The sequence below is a fragment of the Centruroides sculpturatus genome, unplaced genomic scaffold (genome assembly GCF_000671375.1).
Source record: "Centruroides sculpturatus isolate CEXI.00-Female unplaced genomic scaffold, Cexi_2.0 scaffold518, whole genome shotgun sequence".
NCBI classification, from domain to species: domain Eukaryota; kingdom Metazoa; phylum Arthropoda; class Arachnida; order Scorpiones; family Buthidae; genus Centruroides; species Centruroides sculpturatus.
This window is the reverse complement of record NW_019384901.1, coordinates 441,537-467,710: the sequence shown is the minus strand read 5'-3', so window position 1 is coordinate 467,710 and position 26,174 is coordinate 441,537. Positions and strand designations below refer to the sequence as shown.

The 26,174-nt window shown below is 29.0% G+C and overlaps 1 protein-coding gene across 1 annotated transcript in view; it reads left to right on the top strand.

Moving 5' to 3' along the window:
• LOC111631493 (protein MEMO1-like) overlaps nt 1-26,174 on the top strand; it is a 36,920-nt gene that overhangs the window by 487 nt on the left and 10,259 nt on the right. Inside the window, exons 2-8 of the mRNA XM_023375737.1 lie at nt 52-147; nt 4,493-4,513; nt 8,607-8,643; nt 8,733-8,845; nt 16,081-16,192; nt 16,274-16,410; nt 26,068-26,142. Of these exons, the coding sequence (XP_023231505.1) occupies nt 52-147; nt 4,493-4,513; nt 8,607-8,643; nt 8,733-8,845; nt 16,081-16,192; nt 16,274-16,410; nt 26,068-26,142 (591 nt within the window). The remainder of the gene's footprint in view (nt 1-51; nt 148-4,492; nt 4,514-8,606; nt 8,644-8,732; nt 8,846-16,080; nt 16,193-16,273; nt 16,411-26,067; nt 26,143-26,174) is intronic.

Genomic DNA, 26,174 nt, shown 5'->3' with positions numbered 1-26,174 from the left:
TACTCTATATATATAAATATATATAAACGTTTTATAAATATAAATTTTTAGGTAGAGAACTTAAACACCAGTTAGAAAATTGGTTATCTGCTGCTGGTGATGTCAGTCATGGTCCTGCTCGAGCCATCATTGCACCGTATGTATTATGTCAGCTTGTAAATTAATGATAAGAATTCCTGTTTAAATAAGCTTAATAAAAATTTGATGGACAAAATCCACTTTTTTAATGGAAAAATTCCAGGAAAAAAAAGACAAAATACAATACATAAATATTTAGATACATCAATATATTAGTCAAATGATTGGTGGATTAAATCGTGCTACATTATCACTACTGATTATTATAATAAAGCCAAACAATTTAATCTGGTAATCATTTGGCTTTAAGATGTTTATATATACATACATCAACATAGTTTGCTATTTTTTATTGAAATTACTAATCAAATAAGAAATTTCAAATTCATGTAATAAATTAGCTAAATATAATTATAATTTTAATAAGATGGGGTTCAAATAATTTCAACTATTATTTTAAGTATATCTTGAAATTTTACTATTTAAATTTTCTCTCATATGCTATGGATACTGAGCTTTTCAATAGATGGTAAAACTATCAAAAGAGCTTTTGGAAAAGTTGTGTATCTTACAGAAATTTTCTTAATGATAAAAATGACTGTAAATTGATTTTTAGAATTTTTAAGATGAAGTGAAACTGTTAGATATTACAAAATAATCACATTTTTAATTTCCAATCTTAGCATTTGTATTTCTTTTATTAATGTTTGTTAGAGTTGCATTATTTTTTATAATAAATTTTGTTTTGTAATGATTAAAAATATCTGACGATTATTAAATTTCTTCTCAATAAGTATAAAAGTTACTTTTGAGGATTCACACACTTTAAAATGTTGTGTTAACTTCTTTTACTTTCTTGACTGTTATTTATTCATATCGGAAAAATATTGGAATTATGTCAAATTTGACCCTCAGAGTTTTTTGCAAATATTTGTTTTGAGACTTTCTGAAGCCAAAAAAGTCAAAAAACAAAAGAAAAAAATTTTGTGTGTTGTGTTGGCATTACTTCATTCAATATTTCATGTTGGAGTAAAGATTAAAAAATGAAATTTGGCATGATAAGTTGTGTATAAGAGGCATTGATGCTATTAAATTTTCATGGTTAAAGATCAAGGGGATGGGATGATAGAGGGATGTCAGGTGTCATATCTTGAGAGGAATTGGACTTCATAAAGATATTATTTGCTATTAAAATTTACAATTTTTATAAAACTCATCATTACCCTGAAAGTTAAGCTTTTTCCCATTTTATAATAATTAAAATTATAAAATGTTTTTATAACAATGTCATAATAGATGGCACCAAACAATTTTATTATATTGTAATTAAAAATACAAAAGTTACTTTTTTAAATAAAATTTCATAATAGCCAGGAAAGTTATTGATACAACTTGTTCTAGATTTTTATTTTGAAAGTAAATTATTAGTTTAAAATTTGAGTTTATTTTTATGAAGTTAGTTTGAATTATTTAATGTATATGTTGCAGTCAAAACCCATTGTTAGTTAGAACACGTTTTAATTAATTGAAACTAGTTTATACTGGATGTCTTTGATAAAACTCGTTTTGTCTAGTTAAAACTAGTTTTAACTCAAATTCATTTTTGACTAACAGTAAATTCTACTTTTAACTAGACCAAACGGGTTTTATCAAAGACATCCAGTATAAACTAGTTTTAACTAGTTAAAACGCATCCTAACTAAAAACTGGTTTTGACTGCAACATATAGTGATTCGAGGGAAGATGCCTAATTTTTTATATTTTCAAACAGTGACGTCACATATTGTCATGTATTTGTATGATGAATCGTTGGGCCAATATTGAGTGTGGAAACCGTTACTTCATTTTCTACATCTGAGAAGAATAAAAACTAGATAAGAACGAAGTTTTTGTTGTGAAATGTTTCTAGAGTAATTTCAAACTAAAAGTTAAAATAGAATTTATTAAAAATTGCGAAAAACAATTAATGTATGTATGATGTAGTTAAGGTTCTAAAGTTTCCATTGTCAGCTACAGCTGATCCTGATCGGGCATGCTGGAGCACGTGACTCTACTAGGCATCTTACTCCAACAAAATCCCAAAAGATGCCACATTTTTCTTGGGGTAACATGCCTATTTTTTGTTAATTGAATTCCAATATGCCTATTTTTAATAAACTTTTGTTTTCTCGTTTTATTGCAGGATATGCATAGAAATTATATAAGGACTTCTCAAAAAAGTTTTTGGACTGAAAAAAGCTTTCAGCTAGCTATAGAACACGTTAGAACGGGCGGAAACTTAACAATACTTATACTGTGCTGTTATACTTACTATGAAGTACTTTGTACTACATATGCAATAAATTAAATTTGGTTAAGAAATTCAAAAATTAATTTTATGCAATTATATTTGTTATCTTACCCTAATGGCATTTGGCATCTCACCCGGATACTTGGGGTGAGATGCCTAAAATGCCAGACAGTGAAAAAGTCGTCATTGTAAACACAATATACAATTTTTTTTTTTTAATAAACTCCAAAGTTTTATTTGAAAAACATACTTCAGAATATGATATTTTCATTAGAGGCTCCAAAACCCAAATTAGCGCTATAATTTCCTTCATAAGCAAAATGTTAGGCATCTTCCGCCAAATCACTAAACACAACTTTATTTATTTCCCCCAAACATATTTATGTAGCTAAAATTAGTTTTAACTAATGTTAAAAGTTAAAACTAGTTTTATCTAAAATCAAAACATGTACAGCAGTAAATTAACTAGACAAACCAGTTTTGTCTAGTTAAAACTAGAATTTACTGCTAGTCAAAAATGAATTTGAGTTAAAACTAGTTTTAACTAGACAAAACTGTTTTAACAAAGACATCCAGTATAAACTAGTTTCAACTTGTTAAAACGCATTTTAACTAAAAATGGGTTTTGACTGCAACATATACATGGTACAACTAAAGAGTTTGGTGAATGTTAAAATAAAAACAATAAATCAGAAGACTCATAGTAATTACATTTATTGAGCTCTGAGTACTTTGATACTCTCCATGATAGAGAACATACTTTTGACAACATTTGGTAAGCTTCTAGAAACAGTTGAAAAAGTCTTGTTTTGGAACTGGTTTAAGAACTGCTGTCACACAAGCCTGAATCACAGAAATGCCAGCAAAATGTGATTAATTAATCTCAAATGTAATCCATAAATGATCTCAGAGATTATTAATGAATCACATTTTGCATCAATATTTCAGAATTTCCATGTTATGCTGTTGTTCCATTGCTTTTTGACATTTTTGACATTCTTACAGACTGTGCTCAAATAACTGTGGGGGAAGCCTGCTTTTAGCCATGGCTTGGAGACATTTCTAGACATAAACCTGGATGTCCATACATATGCTCAAACTTATTGCATGCATTGCATTCAAGATGTCCTAACATTCACCAAACTTTTTAGACCCACCACATATATTCAGTTGATATAATAAAGCATGCAGTTCAATCAATGTGCATTTGTTTTTGTAATTAATTATGTAATAATTACAGTAATCAGTTTTTAATTATTATGAAAATGTTCTTATAAATTGAGTATATTTTTATTAATTTCTTAATCCGTAAGATATTAATTCATTTAAATGTGTATTTTCTGATTTTTGTGTGTAGCGTCCTTGTAATCCAAAAAATGATTTTTGGTAGACGACCAAGCAGCAATTGGTTAGGAAAACATTACAGTTTATTTAAAACAATTTTTTTTTTCAAATACATTTTGGGTTGGTTTATGCTCCCAACCCTTCTTCAGTGCTGTTAAAAATACAAAACAAAGTAAGGTTCACAACATTGGTAAATATGACATTAAAAAAAAGGGGAAAAACAATAACATAAAAAACTTACTTGTCTTATAATGGTACATCTTAAAATTGTGTTACTATATTTTTATCACATAGGCGTATGACCATTCTCTATAATATGAAAAATGTATAAAACATTGCTGTTTAACACATCATTTATATAAAAAAATAAATACAGATTATTCATTTCAGAGTATCTATGAACACTTACATTTCCAGTTAATAGTGTAAATGTAAGTGTTCATAGATACTCTGAAATGTATTATTCCCAACAAAAGGTAAAACAGGGTAAAAACTGACAACTGGTGTTATCCAGTGTTCATAGAATAACAGTATACCGACAACTAATGTTATCTAATTCATTCCTAACATTCTGTACAATGAGGTGTGCTTTTAAACAATGTTTAACGCGTGGAAGCGCTCTCTATTAGTTTATACCATTGGGGATCTATTGACATGCCTTCTGAAATATTAATTATGTTATCTTTAGGGTGTTTTTTGTTTTCTGTGTGTTCTTTAAATTTCCTTTTTATATAGGTCTTTTTCTAAATGTAACACTTTTATATTATTTTTATTAATTTGACAATTATTGTCACTTGTGTGGTTGTACCAGGGGGAAGTGTTATGTTTTAGGCAGATGGCAGCATACCACAAAATTTGAACATACAGCAACCATACCTTCTACATTAATTAAGTGAATTTTCTGATTTAAAAAAAAAATACAAAACATTTTTGTTTATACAACTGTATTACTGAAAACTAAATATTGTAAATTTTAAAATTATGTTAAATTACAAATTCAGAATGCCAATATCAGAATATAGAAGAACTTTGATTATCCAAAATAATGTGGACCAATGCTACCTCAGATAACCAAAAACTCAGATAAAATGGATGGCCACAACCATTTTACATTAAAAAATTAAATATAAAAAGATTTATTTGGTAGCACTTTTAAACCTCTCTTTATATCTTAGTGAATTTAATCATATATAAGAACAACAATTTTTACATTATTTATTGTACAGCTGATATGTACAGTACAGTAACAACAAAAATGTGTTATTCTAATTACTTTTTAATATGAATGATTTTTGTCTTGCATGGCAAGAATAAAACAGAACAGAAACAAGTCATTATCATTTTAAACTTTCTTTTATAAATTACAGTATAAGAAAACTAGTGTATTTACTTACAGGTTTGCCTTTGATAATGAGAAACCTTAGCTTTTTAGGGCTTGGATAATTTTGGTACTGCCATAGTTATATTTTATCAAGTAACTAAATGAAAAGTAATAATGTTTAATATGACTAATGGAAGCACTGTCATCAAAAAGCCATGTTTTATTTTTAAAAAATTTCAAAAATTAACTGAAGAGGGCTTGGATGTAGTATCTGGCCAAAATGCATATTGTGAACAATTTTAAACATGAAATTTTTGTCTGAATTGTTACTACTGACTAAAGCATCACTTCCAGAATGACTACCCAGGTCCATTTTCAGGAAGTACATTTTTTTTCTTCACTTAATAATATAAGATCATTTATCCTGACATTTGTGTTTACATGGTGTTATACTGTTGTAAAGTAGATAAATATTCTCTGTGCTTTCTTTTCCAGAAATTTGTTATATCAGTTGCCATCTAGACAAATGGTTTCCTTGAAAATTCATTAAATGAGAACACTTCTTGGATAGAACTGGACAGAACAAATGAAAAACCACTTAAGAACCTTAGTGTTAGTATTGTTAGTTCAACAAAGAACATACAGTATATTTCTAATGTTTTTTTTAATCCACATCACAGACCTTCATCAGAAAATAGCAATTTCCAGGATGGAATGTTCTAAATTAAATTTGGTTGAGAAGTTGTGATTAAACTTGACCCTATTGAGAAATGTCCTGGTGTTAATGCTTACAGGTTATGAGACTCTTCTGACCAGACTTAATAGTCAGGAATTTAAACATTCTTATATCTGTGATAAAACTGTATATAATTCTTCATATGTAATATAAACTGTATATTTATTGTGACAATGTCACAATAAATATATGCTTGTTAAAAATTTGGTTTTTTGTTGGAATTGGGAACATATTGAGTCAATTTATCCTGAAACTTTGGAAAAGATTATGGAAAATGTGAACAAAACATATGATTTTTTGCCATCCAAGATGACAGTCAAGCCTGCTTAGTAGTAGTGGTCTTGAATACCATTGCAAACCAAATTTAACTCCTCAATTTCTATAAATTGTAGTTCCTGATGTTCTGTAAATTTTATGTATTTTATTTTACTTGTTTGTTTATTTAATCAGTATGCATTTGTATCAAGATATGGGGATACAAAATATAAAACAATTACATAATACATATATTTGGGTCATAACTATATTAATTTACTATATAAACAAAAATTTACAAAAACCTACCAGACAGGAGTGCTGTCTTTAAAAGAAAAATTACTAAATAGAAAGCAAAAACTTCTTTATAAATTCAAAAATTAGTTAAATTTAATTTAATTTCAGATAGAACTTCCTGATTCCTCTAATTTACTCATTAATTTATAATTACAGGTAGTTCTGTCTGAAATTATATTAAACTTTGACTAATTTTTGATTCACTTTTCATATGCTAAATTTGCAGTTCTAAATGTTTTCAGCTGACAAACAAAAATTTTGAGCTGCTGTGCAGAGGTGCTTTATTCCAATTTTGGTATTTAACAGCAGAATCATTTATAAAAAGTAATTTTTATTGCCTGTTTTATGTTTAATCTGTGATTTTAATATTTTAAATAAATTTTTATGCATTGTAACATTTACTATAAAAGATTTTTTTTTATCTCAATAAAAGATTTCAATTTTTTTTAGCTCTTTGGGCATGGAATTCCATTTATTACATGCAACTGTATTATTTAACTTTTGTACACAATTTTTAGCAATATATTACATCCAAAAGTTGATGACTGCATGTATTAAATTTAGCATGAAATGTACTTGACATAATTTAGCACTAGAAGTGTTAATTAATTTTTGGATAAAAATAGTTTTTTTTTTAGTTTTGGTGATTCTTTCACTAATTTTGACTTCTGTTTTCACCAGTCTTTTACAAAACAAAATCATGTATCAATTATAAAAACCACAGGGTATTGTAAAATACACAGTAGTTTTTAATGGATACCTGAGTTAAGTGAGCAAAGTCTCTGGTCCCAAGATTGCTAAATCCAGGTTTTGTTGTAAAATGATACAAATTCCACGAAATTAGTTATGTATGTGGCAACTCTATTTCCATATTCTTTTTCATATGCAATAACTTTTTATTTTAATACTGTATCATCATGTTTTCTTGAAGTTTTAAATATTAAAAAGGAGTTTTAATTAATTATCAGTTTTTTTGACCTTTGAGCAGTATAACTGAAAATGTCTATTATTGATGCCACATGGTACCACGATGCTAACATGCCACATAGTATATTCATGATGACTGATTGTTGTTTTGGATCGCAAATTGTATAATGTTATGTATTGTAAGATACACCTCTGTTTCACACAAGTAAAAAATAGGTTAAAAGAAGTGCATCTTAGAATTGAGGAAATACTTTGTATATACAAGTCGACCCTCCTATAAGATCATAGATACGTTCCATTCTTTAGGAATCTGATTTCTTACTAGTCGTTCCAATCACAGCCCGACACGTGTCAAGTTTACGGACTACAGCTGTTTGAAAGGTTTTCTTCCATAAAATTAATCGATTCTAGACTAATCCGACTCAACATTTCCAAAATACATATAATATTTTTGGAATAATCCGTATAAACTACGCTATAAACAAAAAATTGTAGGATTACTTACCGAGTGTGCACCATTTGACATCGCCATTGCTAAAGGTTGTTTTCGTCACGGAACAGCTCAGCAAACAGCGGCCGATTTCTAATAACTTATTTTTCTGCGAAAACTTCGTTGAACTTTGGAGACATCATTAATATAAATAATTTTNGGAAGTCAGGATATAAAAATTCATCAAAATTATTAAGGTTTCACGATATATGGTATCGTGAAACCTTAATAATGATTAATATGGATAAAAAAAATATTGTTGGGATAGATTTAAACAAAAAAAGGGAGTAAAAAGTGAAAGTAAATGAGCAAAGTTTTCTCAATTAAATTTGGAGTGAAAGTCAATCTTGATAGATAAAAACCATTAAAATATTTGTAATATATTAATCAGTCGAAATATTTAATACTCTCAAAGAAGGAAAGCCCAGCGAATTCTAGTGATATTAGAGTCAATAGTGAAAGGCAAGTTACACATTTTATTAAACAGAAGATTACTTCTGATTACTTCTGCTATTAATAAGATATCTTGTGTAAAAGGGAAGGTGCAGTCATGATCAGATGTGCAATCCATAATCAATGCAAGATTGAAAATTAGCAAAAAAATGGTTTGCAATGCTCTTTTATTAAAGATGGGATTACAAAATCTCCATAAAATTCTATGTCTGATAGGCAGAGATTTAACTAGTTTATCAATGTGATTTTTGAAAGTAAGTTTAGTGTAAAAACAATGCTCAACCCAATATAACCTTTATTTATTAACCATGGCATTGGAAGGCATCACTGTAATGATTATAATCTTTAAATTTCAAAACATATCTTTATAAAGACTACAATAAATTTAAGTACTGTTTTACACATATCAGATAAGCAGGATTTGCATATAAGCAAATTGATCCAACAATTGTGTATGTATTGTGATGTTTTTTTATTTAATATTTAGAAATTCAATATTTGGAAATAAAATACTTTTAATAAGTTTTTTAATTAATTTCAGAAAACGTGTTTTCATATTGGGACCATCTCATCATGTACGTCTTGGTGGATGTGCATTGTCTCCAGCAAAAATCTATCGAACTCCTTTCTATGATCTGACTATAGATCAAGAAAGTAAGTACAAAATTAAGTTAATGATTTATTTTTTAATATTAACATAACTGATTCATTATTGTTCATTCATTAAGTTCTGTCAAGATTTTTTTTGTCTGTACAATATAAATAAATTATTTATTTAAAATTTTCCAATTCATTTTTCATTTCATTGCAGTATAAAATGAAAACTTAGAATGAAAAGTAAGTTCTTTACTCTTCAATGAAAATTCTTCTCTTCATTAATTCTTTTTATCTTTTGATGATAAATGGATAATTTTTATGCAATTTCTTTTCTGCAAATTTTAAAAAAGCATATAAAAAATTTATCATTTAAAAGATAAGTAACAGCAAATAATAAACATTAAGAATTTTCATTAGACAGTAAAATACTTTCTTCAGCTTTCATTCTATATTTTAAATAATTACTATAGTAAAATATTTATTGGGCTATAATTTGAAAAAACTAGACCTATAAATTCCCACATTGTCTGTCCTTCCTTAATCTTGAATGGAGTGAGATAGATGAAAGTCTAGACTATGTATGGAAATCTTAGGGTCAGGAGGCTCTAACTAACTATATACAAACTTCCAGTTTGCACTGGAAGTGATATTATTTCACTTAAAATGTTTTCCCTGAAAGGAGTTAGTTAGATGACCGGCAGAACTGCTAAGAGGAAAAGTATGATGTACAGGGGCAAGACAGTACTAATTTGAGGTGAAGAACATATATTTTAAATTAATTAAAAATGTGATAAAAATTGCAGCCAGACTTTGTGATGATGTCAAATAAGTAATTGCTCATTCATATTATGAATTATTCTATTCATAATAAGATAGATTTTAAAATTTTTGAGTATTTTGGATGAGTTTAAATAAATCTTTCTAAAGGGAACAATAATAATTTGTGATGTTTGAAATGCATTAAAAAATATAATGAAACTTCTGAAATGTCATACCAAATTTGAACAATTTGATATTTATGTTAAATTAAATAATATAAATTTTTTAATGTTTTCTATATAATTCTATTTTACATTAAAAAAATTTTTCTTTTAATATCATAGAAATTTCTGATTGAAAAATTATAAGCAAAACTAACTTGTAAAATTGTTTTTATATTTATAAGTCATTTAAATATTGATAGCAGTCATTTTTAGAAACATACCTTCTTTCATAAAAATTTGAAATTTTGTTGTGTAAACTGTTTTTTTGTTTTCTATTTTATATCAGAAAAATTCTAGTTTTTTTGTTTTCTATTTTATATCAGAAAAATAACATAATTAGTGCTAATTTATAATTTTATTTTTTAAAAATTATGAATTAGTACTAATTGTTTAACTTCAAATAATTATGACAATTCTGCTTTCTATTTTAATTATAAATTTATTTTGTAATTGATTATAAAAAAACTCAATTTTATTTTTTGTATTACAAAAATTTATATATCCAATTGTGTTGCAATTTAAAAATATTAAATATTAACAATAATGAGGAGTTATTTATTGTGACATTGTCATAATGCCAGGCTGCAATTTGAAAAAATTGTAGACCTATAAATATCCACTGTTGCTGTTCATTTGTGTCTGTCCTTCCTTAATCTCAAGAACAGAGTTAGATACCAAATGTAGAAAGAACAGAGTTAGACCAAATGTAGAAAGTTTTGGGGTGGAAGGTTCTTATTAATTATATATGAACTTCTGATGCAAGCCAGAAGTCATGTTATTTCAATTAAAAAATTTTCCTTGAAAGGAGTTAGATTATGACTGGCAGGCCTCTGTTGCTAACAGGAAAAGCATGATGTACAGGTTCAAATCAATTTTAAATTTACTCCATCAATCTCAGATAAATTATGAAAATTTCACATGAATATCTTCTGGACTATCCATGTATTTATAAATTTTATAAATTATCTTTTTTGTAAAGTTTGTCTTTGGGTGTGGGTATGATCATGTGCATTAAAACAAATGTAAATCAACACCACTTAATGTTTACTTTTAACATAGTAATGTTTAATTTCAACTAAACATTCTAAAACAAAGAACACTACCTTACATCAGCAACAATGATGTGTTAAATTTCACAACTGTCATAATTAAATCACACATTTATTTCAAATAACCACAATTATTGAAAATACATTAAAACTTTGTTTGTTTGTTTGTTTATTTTATTAAATTTACAGGAAAAATCTGGTTAGACATTTGATTTCTGTCCCCTATAAAAACACAATCTAAAAACAAAACAAATCTTAAGAGAGATACAGTACTTTTTTTACATTTCATTTTAAAATTGGGGAAGTCATGATATAAAAATTCATCAAAATTATTAAGGTTTCACGATATATGGTATCGTGAAACCTTAATAATGATTAATATGGATAAAAAAAATATTGTTGGGATAGATTTAAACAAAAAAAGGGAGTAAAAAGTGAAAGTAAATGAGCAAAGTTTTCTCAATTAAATTTGGAGTGAAAGTCAATCTTGATAGATAAAAACCATTAAAATATTTGTAATATATTAATCAGTCGAAATATTTAATACTCTCAAAGAAGGAAAGCCCAGCGAATTCTAGTGATATTAGAGTCAATAGTGAAAGGCAAGTTACACATTTTATTAAACAGAAGATTACTTCTGATTACTTCTGCTATTAATAAGATATCTTGTGTAAAAGGGAAGGTGCAGTCATGATCAGATGTGCAATCCATAATCAATGCAAGATTGAAAATTAGCAAAAAAATGGTTTGCAATGCTCTTTTATTAAAGATGGGATTACAAAATCTCCATAAAATTCTATGTCTGATAGGCAGAGATTTAACTAGTTTATCAATGTGATTTTTGAAAGTAAGTTTAGTGTAAAAACAATGCTCAACCCAATATAACCTTTATTTATTAACCATGGCATTGGAAGGCATCACTGTAATGATTATAATCTTTAAATTTCAAAACATATCTTTATAAAGACTACAATAAATTTAAGTACTGTTTTACACATATCAGATAATTTAAAGGAGATGAAAATTTGCAGCCCGGCATTATGATGATGTCATAATAAATAGTTGCTCATTAATCATATTTTTAATTTATTTAATTTAAAATGTGCTCTCCACCTCAAATTAATAGTGGCTTGCCCCTATACATCATACTTTTCATTTAACAATAGGGTTATGCTGGTCATCTATCTAACACCTTTTAGAGAAAAATTTTTTAATTGAAATAACATGTTTTCTAGTTTGCATCAAAAGTTCTTATATAGTTAATTGGGATCCTCCTGCCCCCAAGGTTTCCATATCTGGTCTCGTCTTTCATCTATCTAACTCCGTTCTTGAGATTAAGGAAGGATGGACAGACGACAGTGGGAATTTATAGGTCTACAATTTTTTTCAAATTGGGGCCAATAATGTAGATTGTCCATATACCTTCAATATTATTATATAATTAAAGCATTTTATTTGTTTAAAAAATTTAAGTAAAGTTAAAGACAATTTGTACAAATTCTCCTTTATTTGCTTTTGGTCCAAATAATACAAGAACAGAAATATCAACATTTTTGTTTTTCTATGCTTGGCTATCAAAAAAAAAGGTAAGAGCACATTTTATAATGGTCAAGTAATACAGTACTTTGCATATCAAAAATGTTTTCTAGATAAAAGTTCATCAAAAAGTGAAAATAAAATATATACTTGTGTGCCTGCAGATTTTTATGGGGCTCTTAACCCCTTCTTGTCCACTTTTTTAAAAAAAGTTTTAATTAAACATAAAAAAACTTAAAACTGAAAAAAACGAAAGAAATTCGTTAATTTTGGTTAAAAAGCTTCATCATTTCGTTAAAAAGCTTCATTTATTTTCTTTTGTCTCGCCTTTCTGTGAAATTTAATACCAATGAGTCATTGTTTACACATCTGGATGACCTTGAACACAGCTGGAGTTGGATTTTCCAGGACATTCTCATAGATGTCTCAGGAGGACAAGGGTTTAAAGTAGGGTGACTACCAACTAGGCCTATATTTTTAAATATTTTTAAAAAATTATAATTTTTATTGCGATTTCCGACCCCCCCTAATTAATTAAACATACATATAATAAAATCTATTAATTAAAAAAATTAAAAAACTATCGGAGGTCGTTTTTGACATCAGAAACTAACTTTTTAAATAACTTTACCAAAGGAAAATTGGTGCACTACAACTTTAGAAGGATGAAATAAATTTGATAAAAAACTCCCATTAAAAAACAATTAAAAAGCAATAAAGCGTGAAGCACGCGTCATTAAAGGTTGATTAAAATTGCTATAAAATTTTTTCGCACGGGGAAAAAAATTTTGAAAAAATTTGGGGACCTAAAAAACATTCCAAAAATCAAAAAAAAATTTTTTGGGGGGCCCAAACTCCCGTTTTTTTGTAACGCTATGGACCTTGCTCGAGTCAAACTCGAGCGTGGGTAGGAAGGGGTAAATAAAATCAAAAATTAATGTCAATTGTTAAAATGTAAACATCTTCATTAGAAAAAAATGGAGAGATAGAAATTAGATCAAAGGTCACTAGTTGTAGTAACAAGTCAGTGGGAAAGTTGACACATAGGTGTCAAGAATGCACCATCATCGTCAACAAAAGTTGACCACATGTTAGATTTCCCACGACAATGATATAAAAGGTGCAAGCCACTGGAAGCTCGAGAGTTCGCACATAGAAGTTATAATTGGTCTTAGTGATTTCCCGTCTCCTGCACCTCCAAGAAAGGACTCAATCTAGTCCCAGTAGAAGACAACTGTAGAAGACACCGACAATGCCCAATGCTTCCATAAAGAACTGTCATCACTGCATATAGGACTCCTCCAACTTTTGAGGTAATTATCAGTGGACTACGAATTCTCTCTTGAAACGGAAGTAGGCATAGCTGTCATAGGATAGACTAAGTGGTTGTCAATCATATTTACTTTGTAATCTTATGTTAATCGCATCTAGCTTATATAACCTAGAGATATGCATTTAACTCTGTGTAGCGTTTTGTATTTTAGTGTTAGCCATATAATAAATGCTTTGTTATTTTGTTAAACCTGTCTCCTGTCTCTGAAAGACCGCCTGCCAGCTTACTGACGCACTCGCCACTCACTTTGCCCTCCTAGCCATCTGACAACTCTGAAACCAGGTTTTACCAGCCTGTGCAGTGTAAGTGGTCAGGAGGGATTAACCCCTGACCCTCTGCTTGTCTCACATACTGCTGGTAAAATGCTAGATCTATGATGACATTTTTAGGGTTTCTTATTTCCCAGTCTTTTGCTTGTTCCCCGGGAAATTTCAGGAAAAAGTGAGCTGTTTCCTGGGATCCCAGGATAGAATTAATTATTTTTAAAATACAGTAGACTCTCCCCATAAAACGGGTTCATATAATTCAGATCCGTATATAATGGCAAAAAAATTGTGACCGTATTTGTATAAACACGCTAAAAGAGACTCCTATATAATGGTAAAACATCATCATCAACTCGTGTCTTGAGAGGATTGGTCGAATCTAGACCAATAGCAGATATTGCACAAACCGCTGAGTTTAAACGAGCAGTGGACCTACTAAAAACCATTTATTATTAACGTCCATAAAAATTATATTTATATTAATGATGTCTCCAAAGTTCAGCAAATTTTTCACAGAAAAATAATTTATCAGGAAACACGCGCGCCCCCGTTCAATGCGCCCCTCCATGACAAAAACAAGCTTAAGCAATGGCGTCAACGAACGGTGCACACTTGATAAGTAATTCTACAATTTTTTGTTTATAGCATAGTTTATATGGATTATTCTCAAAAAATTATACGTGTTTTGGAAATGTTGAGTCAAATTAGTCTAGACTCGATTAATTTTATGGAAGAAAACCTTTCAAACAGTTGTAGTCCGTAAACTGCATATGTACCGGGCTGTAATTGGCTCATGTATTTAAAGACTCGTAGAACATCAATTTCATAAAGAACGGAACATATCTACCGTGTTATAGGGGGGTCGACTGTATATACAAAATATCTTGAAATCAAATGATACAATTATTTTTCATTTTTTAAAGTAATTTATTACATTCTGCAATCTCCAAAATCATATTAATAATGCTGTGTAAGATATATATTAAAAATTACATTTGAATTACGTAGAAATTTTCACAAATAGAAAAAAAATTTATTAAACTTTGCTGGAAACTGCATACAACAATAACAACAATAACAACAACAACAACAACAACAACAAAAAAAATGCTTTGAATAGAGTTGAAAATTTAAAAAAAATGAACCTAGATCAAACTTCTAACTTAAAAGGTAATTTTTGTTTTTTAAATAAAACATAATACAAAATAATAATGTAAATTTTTATAATAAGATTTTAAAAAGCAAAGATGGTCAATACTCCGATCACTCAAGCTGGTTCTTATTTTAGTCTTGCTACTGAGAATGCCCTTTCCAATTCAATTGATGTGAGTGGAATCATGTTTAATGCATTTAAGACAGATGTTACGTTTTTTCACCCATAGCCTGGAATATTTCTAGTTTGTTTTCGAGATTGTAGTACTACTTTTGCTTTCTAGTATTCTTGATTTGTCTATCTCGGCTGCTTTAATAGAAACATCAAGCTTGTAGCATAATAATTCGGCAGTTCGTTTGTCTTTATAATCAGGTTTATGAAGAAAAACTTCATACTTGCAGACTTCATATTCATTTGTATCCTTGCCCAATTTGCACAACCTAGAGTTATGCAGTTATTGAAGCTACTGGGCATGGTTAAAAATTAAGACAGCATAAGTGCAATTATTCCAGATATTATAGGTTCTGACAAGTAAAGAATTTTCAGAGTCCTGCCACAAATAAGCTACATATTGATTATTGACCAATTGTGACATGCCATAATGAGCAAAAATTTAAAAAACTGATAAGTAGGTTTAAAATTAATAAATACAAATGTATTCTGACAGTTTGAGTTAATGATTGATTTTTTTTAAAGAATTTTTGACAATCAAATAGTGTAAAATGGAAGTTTTCGTGCCATCATTATAGTGTTCTTGGGATGAAAAGCAAATAAAGAAGGCTGCATTTCATAGTTTAGATTTTTTTTAAATTTTATTGTAATTAACAAAAATCATCATTTTAAAGTTTTTTTTCTTTAATTAATTAATTAAAATATTTAATATTTTTCAGAAGGCAAAAATTTTTATAGAAAACTAAATATTTTTAGTGATAGTATTGTATTTATTAAAAAGTTTTTATTTTATGCTAAAAGTATATGAAGAATTATACTCCTCTGGCTTGTTTGAAGAGATGACAATTCATACAGATGAAGATGAGCACAGTATAGAGATGCATCTTCCATATATTGCTAAAATTATGGAAAAGTAGCTAATTTTTTATTTTTAAAAGTAATTCTAATAATAATTTTTAAAGTTGTTACACACCAATTTTTTTATTTTTTCCAGCCACCAATTTACAATCATTCCAGTAATGGTAGGTTCATTGACAACTGATAAAGAAGCTATTTATGGCAAAATCTTCAGTAAATATCTAGCTGAACCCTGCAATTTATTTGTAATATCTTCAGATTTCTGTCATTGGGGTGATTATCTAATTAAATTTTTTTAAATACAGTACTTAGTATATACATTCTATACTATTTGCTTTAATACTAATTTTATAAGTCAATTTGAAAGCCATGATGAAAGTAATTACATAGTCTAGTGTCTCTCAAGTATGGTATATATATATTTGGATCTACAGGAATAAAGACAAGGACCATAAAGTTCACTTATACAAATTTTATTGGAAATAATCAAAATAGTGAAAAATCAGATGTAATTTTGGGTATAGATATAGTTTTTAAATGGAAAACAGATCTTAGGTTGTCAATTCCTGAAAGAAGTGATAATCAGGAAATTGAATAAAACTGAGTCCAACAGTGCCAGAAACCACTGGTCAGAAATTAATATAAATTGACTTGAAATATGTAAAGTAGTACTAACTACTGCCCTGCATCCCTACTTTACCAGAATATTTAAAGAAAGCAAATTCAAAATATAACAAATCACACAAAAATGCCAAGAGAAACTTGTAAACAAGGAAATTTGCAAACTGATCATTAAGGAACATTAGGAGCATTTGGACCACAAAATTGCATCAGTAGTCCACTTTTTGAGGAGTATTGCACATTCACGTGTTGCAATAAATTGTGTGGTGCCTGACAAGATGAAAGACCATCTATGTCTGCTGGGGCCTTGATGGGCATCTGCTAAAATGCTATATTGTCATACCAGCATCTCTGTCACAGAAAAGTCAACAAGGAAAATGTTTCATGTAAACATTTCTGAACATACAGTATCACTGCCTAGCCCAGTGTGGATCCTGCTTGATATTGCACCAAAATCCCATACTTAATGATGATAAATAACCATAGTTGCAAATAGTGGGCAGAATCCTGCCTGAAGTAGGATCTACAAAAATGGAGGCATGAGATTTGGCCAGACGAATCAGTATTCTGAGTATCATTTGATTTGATTGGTCAGAGTCATCCATTGGAAAGATGAAGCTGATCATGACCATTATGTTATCAAAGATTTGTTCAAAAACCAGTATTAGTAATGGTTTGGGCCTGTATGGATAGTCATTTATGTATCTGTTGTGACACTATCAAAGCTAATGATTTTGTTAAAATTTTGTGAAAGGAATTTCTGCCAAGGATGCATACCAGGAAGCATGTGCTTGATTTTTTCACATTTTGACAATACTCTGCCACACACAGCTGAATGGATGATGATTTGGTAGTGAGAAAACTAAATTAGGACATTACAGTGACTGGCCCACAGTTCCAACCTTAATCCAATTTGAGTGTGTGTGGTTAATTTTGAAGTGTAGTGTTGCTAGACAGTATCTGTGCCAAGGAGCAGTTGGAACACTTTCTCGTGGAAGAATGACAGAACCTTCTAACATATAGATTAACTGATAAAACTGACAGTATGCCTCAACATTTTCAAGCAGTTATTTAATGAAAGGGGAATATGCCAAAATGGTAAACAGTCAGTGGTTAAACTTTTGTGACATATGTTGGAATGTTTTATTCAGTTCTCAAATTTCTGCTTTTTTTTTTTTTAATTGACAACCTTCATTTTTTACCTAAAAATTATATCTGTACTAGCAGATGAGCCCAGCATTGCTTGGAAAAAAGTAATGATAGCGAAGATTAAGATTATTAGATTATAGTTGATCTTACCTTTTTCACCATGTGCAAGAATTGGGTCCCCCCTCTTCCAAGACTAATTAGAAAATTTTTAGATATCTGCTTACCACACTAGGATAATGATAATTAAGACTCACTGCAACCACTAACTGGTGCTTAGTACCACTAAGTGATGAATAACAAATGTTTTCGTAACCCATTCTGGGTTCTTCTTCAGGTTTACTAAATTTGAAAAATAAGTTGGATCTTCCAGAATCACTCATAAATATAAAATCAAACATTAAGACGAAGAGTTTGAATAAAGAGAATTTATGTGCATGCTCTCCCCATGTCAACTATATAAATGGCGGAACACTAAATATCGTCAAGAATTTTTAGAAAAGTCTAAAAATATGTTCAATTTCCCTCATAAATGCAAGAAAGGAATCTAAAATAGTACAGTAGAAGCTGAGTTCTTCGGGTTAAGCTTTAATCCTGTCCCTCTCCCCTGCAGGGGGACAGGATTAAGGCTTTCGAAAAATCCCTTCTTAGTGTACGTTCTCACGACATACCCTGTTTACCAAATTTCAACTTTCAACTCCTTTCATTTCAACAACTTTCAACTCCTAACCATTTTGGCTCTATGATTATTATTATCAACCCATCTTGATTATATTATAAGATTCAAAAGCTGCATCTGATTTTCATTTCCTTATTTTAATTATATCCAGAACTGGGGATAAGCATTGTAAAAAAATTTTTTTGCTAACTCCTTAATTGACTCTATATTTTGTAATTATTTTTACTTTCCTGATTATGTTACAGAATATAGCATGGTGATCTGTCAGATTTCGACCCCTACTGGTTTTTTCATTATTGACATTTTGACACTCCATGAGCCCAAAAATGTAAAAACAATCTATTAAATTCTGTTTGTATGTTGGTGTCTATTTTGCATTATATCTCAGGACTGGATGAATGTAAAATTTTGAAACTTGACAGGATTACTTTTATATATGGGACGTAAATTTTTGTAATTTTTTTTTCAATAAAGTAAAAGAACCAACATTGCATTGCAAATTAGTAAATTAGCCTAATGAATTATATATCAGTGATGACATGATGAATTATATATATATATATATATATATATACAGTTGTAAAGTACTATATTTAGTTTGTTGCTCTACAACGAATTTTTCTTAAAGAACCGGGACCTAACGGGTACTTTACGCGGGTTCGCGTTTATTAGTTGCCAGGCCTGGACTTTTAGCGTGTACCGAAATAAATTAAGGACAAAGTTAGTCACAAAAAAAATCTCAATCATAAATGTTTAATCAAGACTAACAAATACTATGTACAAGATTTATAAACAAACAACAAATTTATTAAATAAAAAATCAAATCAAAATCAACCCGACAAACTTAAGTCTTATTCTAACTTAGAACTATTCCCCTTGGAATTCCGACAAAACAAAATCCAATTCTTAACTTAGTTACAAATTCTCTTATAACTATCAATCCTAACCATCACCTCAATTAATACTCGGAACTTTTTCTTCTACTCAAGACTTTCCTATTTTCAAATCATCAAAATCGAACCTTCAATCTCCTACTAGGATTTCCTATTCGACACCTTGTTCACTGCTACCAGCAGACCAACGCTTTCAGTTCAGGAGCTCACCTCGTCTGTCTTCACTTGAGCTACTGTACTTATAGTCTGTGGTGACTTCACAGTTTCTAATTGAGACACTCCCCTCATTTACATATCTACATGTAACATTCTTGTTTTCTCTTCATTATCTGGTAGCTTATTTCTCGACAATATGTTGTTAACCTTTTACAGCATTTCTTTAACAATTATCGGGATGTTTCGTTTTAAGTTTATACAAGTCCCTAAAAAGTCTATGGGGTTGCCCCCCTTCAGTGTGGACGTACAATTCGGCCGCTCGGGCGTGCACGTGAGTGCGAGTGCTAGCTATGGCGCTGTCATTTTGTCGTCGGTGAGTTGGTTAATCTCTTATCTTCTCGTTTTGAACATTAGGGTGATGGGTGAGGAAACCTTTGTCCTAACTAAACATAAGCCCCAACCAAAAATATAATAAAAGCAAAATAAAAGTAAAATAAAAATAAAGCTCGGACTTAGTTCCTTACACAGTATATTTATTTTTATTTTTTTAGTATTAGTTACAGTAAAGTTATACATGATTTGGAATGCTCATCCCATAGTAACATAAAAAAATTAATTAATTAAAAATACTAATGAGTAACAATAAAAATATAAGTACTAAGGTGTCAGTCAACAAGCTGAAAATGTCAACTTCAGAGTCAGTTGGTAAAAAAAACGCTGACTCCCCAGCTCTGATTATATCCAATAAAATTTTCATTGTTGAACTTTATTGTTCTTGACTTTGTACATAAAAGGTCATTAGAGGAGTACAAAGTACTCTTAATTTTGATCACCTTGTTTGTTATATTTTTGTTATCATATTACAGATGTACAGTACATATCTATTTTATAATTAAGATTTCAATAAGTAAAAAATCTAAAAGAATTTTTAAACAAAATGTCTTTCTTGATATGTATTGTCCTCCATTAGGGTTATATGGGAAATCCTCATTAATTTGAAATTCAGGGGACAAAATATTCATGACTTTAAATTATCCAAGATTAACATATTTCTGTACAGTATGCCAAATGTTACATAACTGATGTAATTTATTAAGTAAATGGAATACGGCTATGTATACAGAATGCTATTTTTGTTGAATAATATATTATATAATATATTTGAATAATAATATAAATAAACTGCAGGTAAATAGTGTGTGTCTGGTAAGAACATCATAGGTTGCCAGATAGGTTTTATAAAATGTAAAGCAGAATACCTCAAAATATAGCCCAAATTATTCTTAAAGTAGCTCAAAAAGTATAGCCTAGAGTCCTATGAATATCTCAATCTGCTACCCGTAGCCCAATCTCACAATCCTGAAACCCAGCTGTATTTTATGAAATAAGAGAAAGGAGTAGTCTATATGTAAGGTGACACCTGAAAATGTGTTACTATAAAAGCAAAGCCATATTGATCAGATTAGAGTTGTTTTTGGTCTATTGTTCTCTTATAGCATGGAGACACTTTGAATGAGTTAATGTACATAACACAGTTTGGACAGAATTTTCACTTTGAATTTTGAAGTAGCCATATTTTGAACTAACCAAATTCCTTAATATGTAAATCCCTACATCCCTAGCTGGGACAATAGTACAGTTATGAACTAATGGGATTTTGAACTATCTGAGTTTGAATTAATGAGGATTTCCTGTATTTGGTTGACCAAACCATCATGTTTCAATTGTGCAGTTCAAACTGTTTGCATTGTTTTAATATAAACAGTTCAAACTGTTCAGTGATAGAAATTCATTTTAATATCAGCATTGAAATAATATCAAAATCTTTTGTAGTCAGAAGAATAACTATTAGAACTGATATTCTCAAAATATATGACCAAAGTACACTAATGCTGTTTTCACAACATAATAGTGGATGTCCAATTTTGTCTGAAAAACTCTGAAGCATCTATTCTCTCCTAGTTCATATTTTGTAAAGCTGTATTTTCTGTACTTGTGGCTCTCAAAACAATAAAACAAATCTGGATTTTACCAAAATTTTTTCTGGACAATTTCATTCATCTCATTACACTTTTTCATTTATATTTCAAAAATTCCTGTTGTTATTGTTGATTACATGTACAAACTCTTGTATTCTTTTGTTGTTTTTCCAAATAATGCAGACATCGTCCACATACCTTTTGTAAAATACAATATCCATCTTGAACCCATTGATAATGCTCTCTCCAAGTTGCATATAACTAGAACGACAAAAGAATACAAGAGTTTGTACATGTAATCAACAATAACAACAGGGATGGATTAAAACTTAAACTAGAGCAAAAAAGTAATGAACAGATACATTTTTTGGATATAGACAGCCAATTGAAAGGAGATGGTATAACAGGTATCTACATAAAACCAACACATAGTCCACTATACATTCTGGCTAACTCGAATGACCCCTACAGATACAAACTGTCCACCTTTCGAGCACTCATCAGAAGAGCGTATTCACATTGTTCTAATGTACTGGATAGGATCAAAGAACTTAATAGAATTAAAGAAACAGCTTCAAACTTGGGATATAAAAAGAGCACAATAGAAGGGCTAATTAAAAGATATGAAGGAAACAATGTAATAAGAACCCAAGCAAATCAGTTTAAAATCTTCAAGTTCACATATAATCAAAACATCAAGAACATCATGAAACAAGTATCAGACAGAAAACGCTCAAAAATGATTTTCAAAAGAGCACCTAATATATACAGTATTTTAAGAAATGATAAAGACATGATTAAAAAAGAAGAAAAAACAGCTTCTTGATAAAGCACTGAGTTCAGCATTAATACGATTTTTCTTATATCGCAAGTACTTTCGACGAGTATTATATCGTCGAAAGTACAAAAAGCGCCAAGAGTTGCACAATTAGTACGATCGCTCCTCAACACATGCGCTGCTAGTCGTGTGGATTTAAGATATTTCGAACGCCCGCAAAAGCTTGTTGCACATGACGAATGGAATTACCGAACGTTATAATTTAGAAATTGACAAGAAAAATTTCCGTTTTCTACTTGGAACACTCTGCATGTTCTAATTTTCAAATTTTCTTTTTTCGCCTGAGGATGATGATATAATACTTGTCGAAAGTACTTGCGATATAAGAAAAATCATATTAATGCTGAACTCAATGCTTTATCAAGAAGCTATACAATTTTGACATTAGTTTTATTTATTTATCTATTTCTATAAGAAAAAACAGGTGTATATAAAATTCCGTTTGAAAATTAGGAATTAAGAAGGACTATACTGGGGTCACAAGAAGGAAATTAGCTACCAGACTTAAGGATCACAAATACGATATTAACAAAGGGCACTGCAACACAGTATTATCCTGTATGGCATAAGCAGAGGACTCTGGTTAAATGGAATGAAGCAACTATCCTTAGGACTATGCATTCTTCATCATTGGATAAAAGTAAATTAAAAAATGGTTGTATTAACGCCAGGGACGCGGATGGACTACCTTCCACATGGAATTTCTACATAAAAGAAAAAAACTAAAATGCAAAAATTCTTAGCCCACACTGCCCTTATACTTGGTAGCATTTTTGTGTATTTATTTTATTTTTATTTTATTACATTATTTACATCGTTATTGTATTAGTTTGTTTAGTATATTTGTTTTATTTTATTATTTATTTGTTATTTTATCCAGTATTTTGGTTTTAAATTTAAAGTATTTTGAACATTGTGACGTTTAAATATTAAGTTAAATACGTTCGAGAATACTTGCATCTGAAAATGGCCTATCATATTAGGTCAAAAAAGGTTAAAGTTTAGGAAGTGCTTACATAGAAACTATCTATTTTATTTTATTTAAATATTTTAAGAGTATTTTAACTCCTCATTAGAATTTTCTATATAAAAACAAATGTATTAAAATGTTAAATTTCTTTCAGAATTTTCATTTTTAATATAAGAATATTTTGATTTTATCATTGTTTTTGTTTTCTATATAGGCTTCTAAAGTTTCTTTACTGCCGTGTCTTGTAAGGGGTGCTGCAGCAACCCCAATTTGACCAAAATTGTTTGTATTGACGCCTTCTACCACCCATTTCATTTTGTCAGTCTAATTTCTTAACACACTGTATAATTTAGATTTAAATAAACAAATAGTAAAGAGTTATAAGATTATTTTGTTAACTTGTAAATTAAAACAAAAATTTAATTTCAATTATTCTAACTTTTATTCATTTATATAAATTGAATTCTAATTTGTAAATTTGTGCTTTTAAGTTCTAAAGCTTTTTGCTTGCTTTTTGCTTTATATTAAGAAAAAACTTTTATAATTATGGTTGTTCTAAAATAGAAAGATTTTTATCTTCAAATTTATGGCATGGTGAATTCTGTTTGGCAACCTGTTGATTATGATTTCTATTAGAATTGTCACTTCTAAAATTGACTTTTTAAAATATGTCATTTTTGTTATAACTGTTATAGTTCATTGTAAGAAATGTTTTTGTTCAAAACACATAAATATTAAATATTCATAAACAAAAACATTTTTACATTAACTTTTTCTAGACATTTTTCTAGAATATTAAAATATTTAGACAATAAATTTTCTTATCTGAATATTTTAATATTTCAGCAAAATATCTAGAAAAAGTTTAGTTTTCCTCTATGTATTCATAAAACAAGAATAGAATCAAATTCCTTGATGTATTTATACAAATTACAAACAGTATTATTATTTTTTCTTAATACATAGCAAGAAATAATTTTTTTTAAATCTCATCTATACAAGTTGATTTAAGATTTCACATATTGCTCTTTTATAATAATGCCAAACAGTTGCTGGATTACATCAGGCTATAATAATGCTAATAATTATTAATTAAAAGTTTGGTTATATCTAAATGAATAGTTTTGAAATGAAGATTGGATGGAGATCTGGGTATTGTAACAGGCAGTGCATCTGCACAGCAAATGGGAGTTGCAGGTTTGATTCCAGCTTCAGGCTGATTCATTTCTTCCAGTACATTCTAAATTAAATATTAAATATTAATTTAATTATAATAATTAAATTTATTAAGAGATGGCAACTAACACCTACCTCTAGGCCAAATTACTTGACTTTTAATTAATAAATAGTAGCTTTATTATAGCTGAATATAATCCAGCAATCATTTGGCATTATTGGATGTTTATATTTCTTTTATAATTTTATTGAAAGTTGTATTAAATTACCATTTGATAGAAATTAAGATAAATAATAATTAAATTTTATATTAGTTATCAAGGAATAATGGAAATATAAATGAGGTATTATTATTTGGAAAATATTATTTCTGTTTTCATTCTAAATACTTTAGTATTTAGAATGAAAAAACAGTAGTTGTAAGCTATGAACAATTGAATGAAAATTGATAAGATTACTGTAAATAGAAACTTTAACATGAATGAACTTTGCATACCAAACTTAAGCCAATCAAATCTATTCTTATAACTGCTATTTTTTCTTTTTTATTCAGTAAGCTTTTTTAAGTTATTTTATAAAATATTCTTAGTTCCTTTGCTTTATTTATTCGACCTTCAAAGACTCATCTATCTATTTCAAAAATTGGCTTTTGTGCTCTTCTTTGTTTGATGAGTCTTTTATCCTGGATATCTACCACAAAGAGAATATAGATTAGTAGAGGAAGTAAAAATATCTGAACTTTTGTAAAGTTAAAGAAAAACCATGTTGAATAAGAGAATAAAAAGTGATATTGTGATCAATCAAATTCATGATCATAATTTATGGAAATTAAAAATAAAAATTATATACTATTATATACTACTACAGTGGTGCCACATACTTCTGATTTAATTCATTCCAAGAAGCCATTTGAATTCCAAATCATTCATTCAAAGTCCAAAGCAGTTTTTCCCCATTAGAAATAATGGAAAGCAAATTAATTCACTCCCAAACCTAAACGATACCCATTTCAAAAAACTTAAAATAGCAAACATATGTAATTTAAGATAAAAATAACACAATTAAATGTCCTAAATAATAAATTAAAATAAAACAATAAATAAAATATGCAAATACAGTATAACATTGTAAAATGAAAATTGCATATATTGTTTGCACACTGTTGACTTTGGCATATTAAACGTGGCTGCCAGATCCATCAAACGTACCATTTTCTTGCTTTGTGATATGTTCTGTTTTCATCTCAATCATCAACATTATGACTTTCCTCTTAGACTTCCTTCTTTCCACACACTTCTAGAATTCCATGTAATATGTAAAGTTTATATTGCTACAAACAAAATTTTTGCGTATTTTTAATAGTTGTCATTACTTAAGATAATTGTGTGATTAATTTTAATGCTTGTGAAATTTAACACATTATTGCTAATTTTAGATCATATTCTTTGTTCAACTTACATTATGCTTCCAGAACATTTTTCACTGCCTGTGCAGTTCAAACATGGAAGCATTGTTAAAACTCCAAGGGGAATTTTTGTCAAATTTAGCATTTGAAGTACGAGGTACCACTGTATTTAT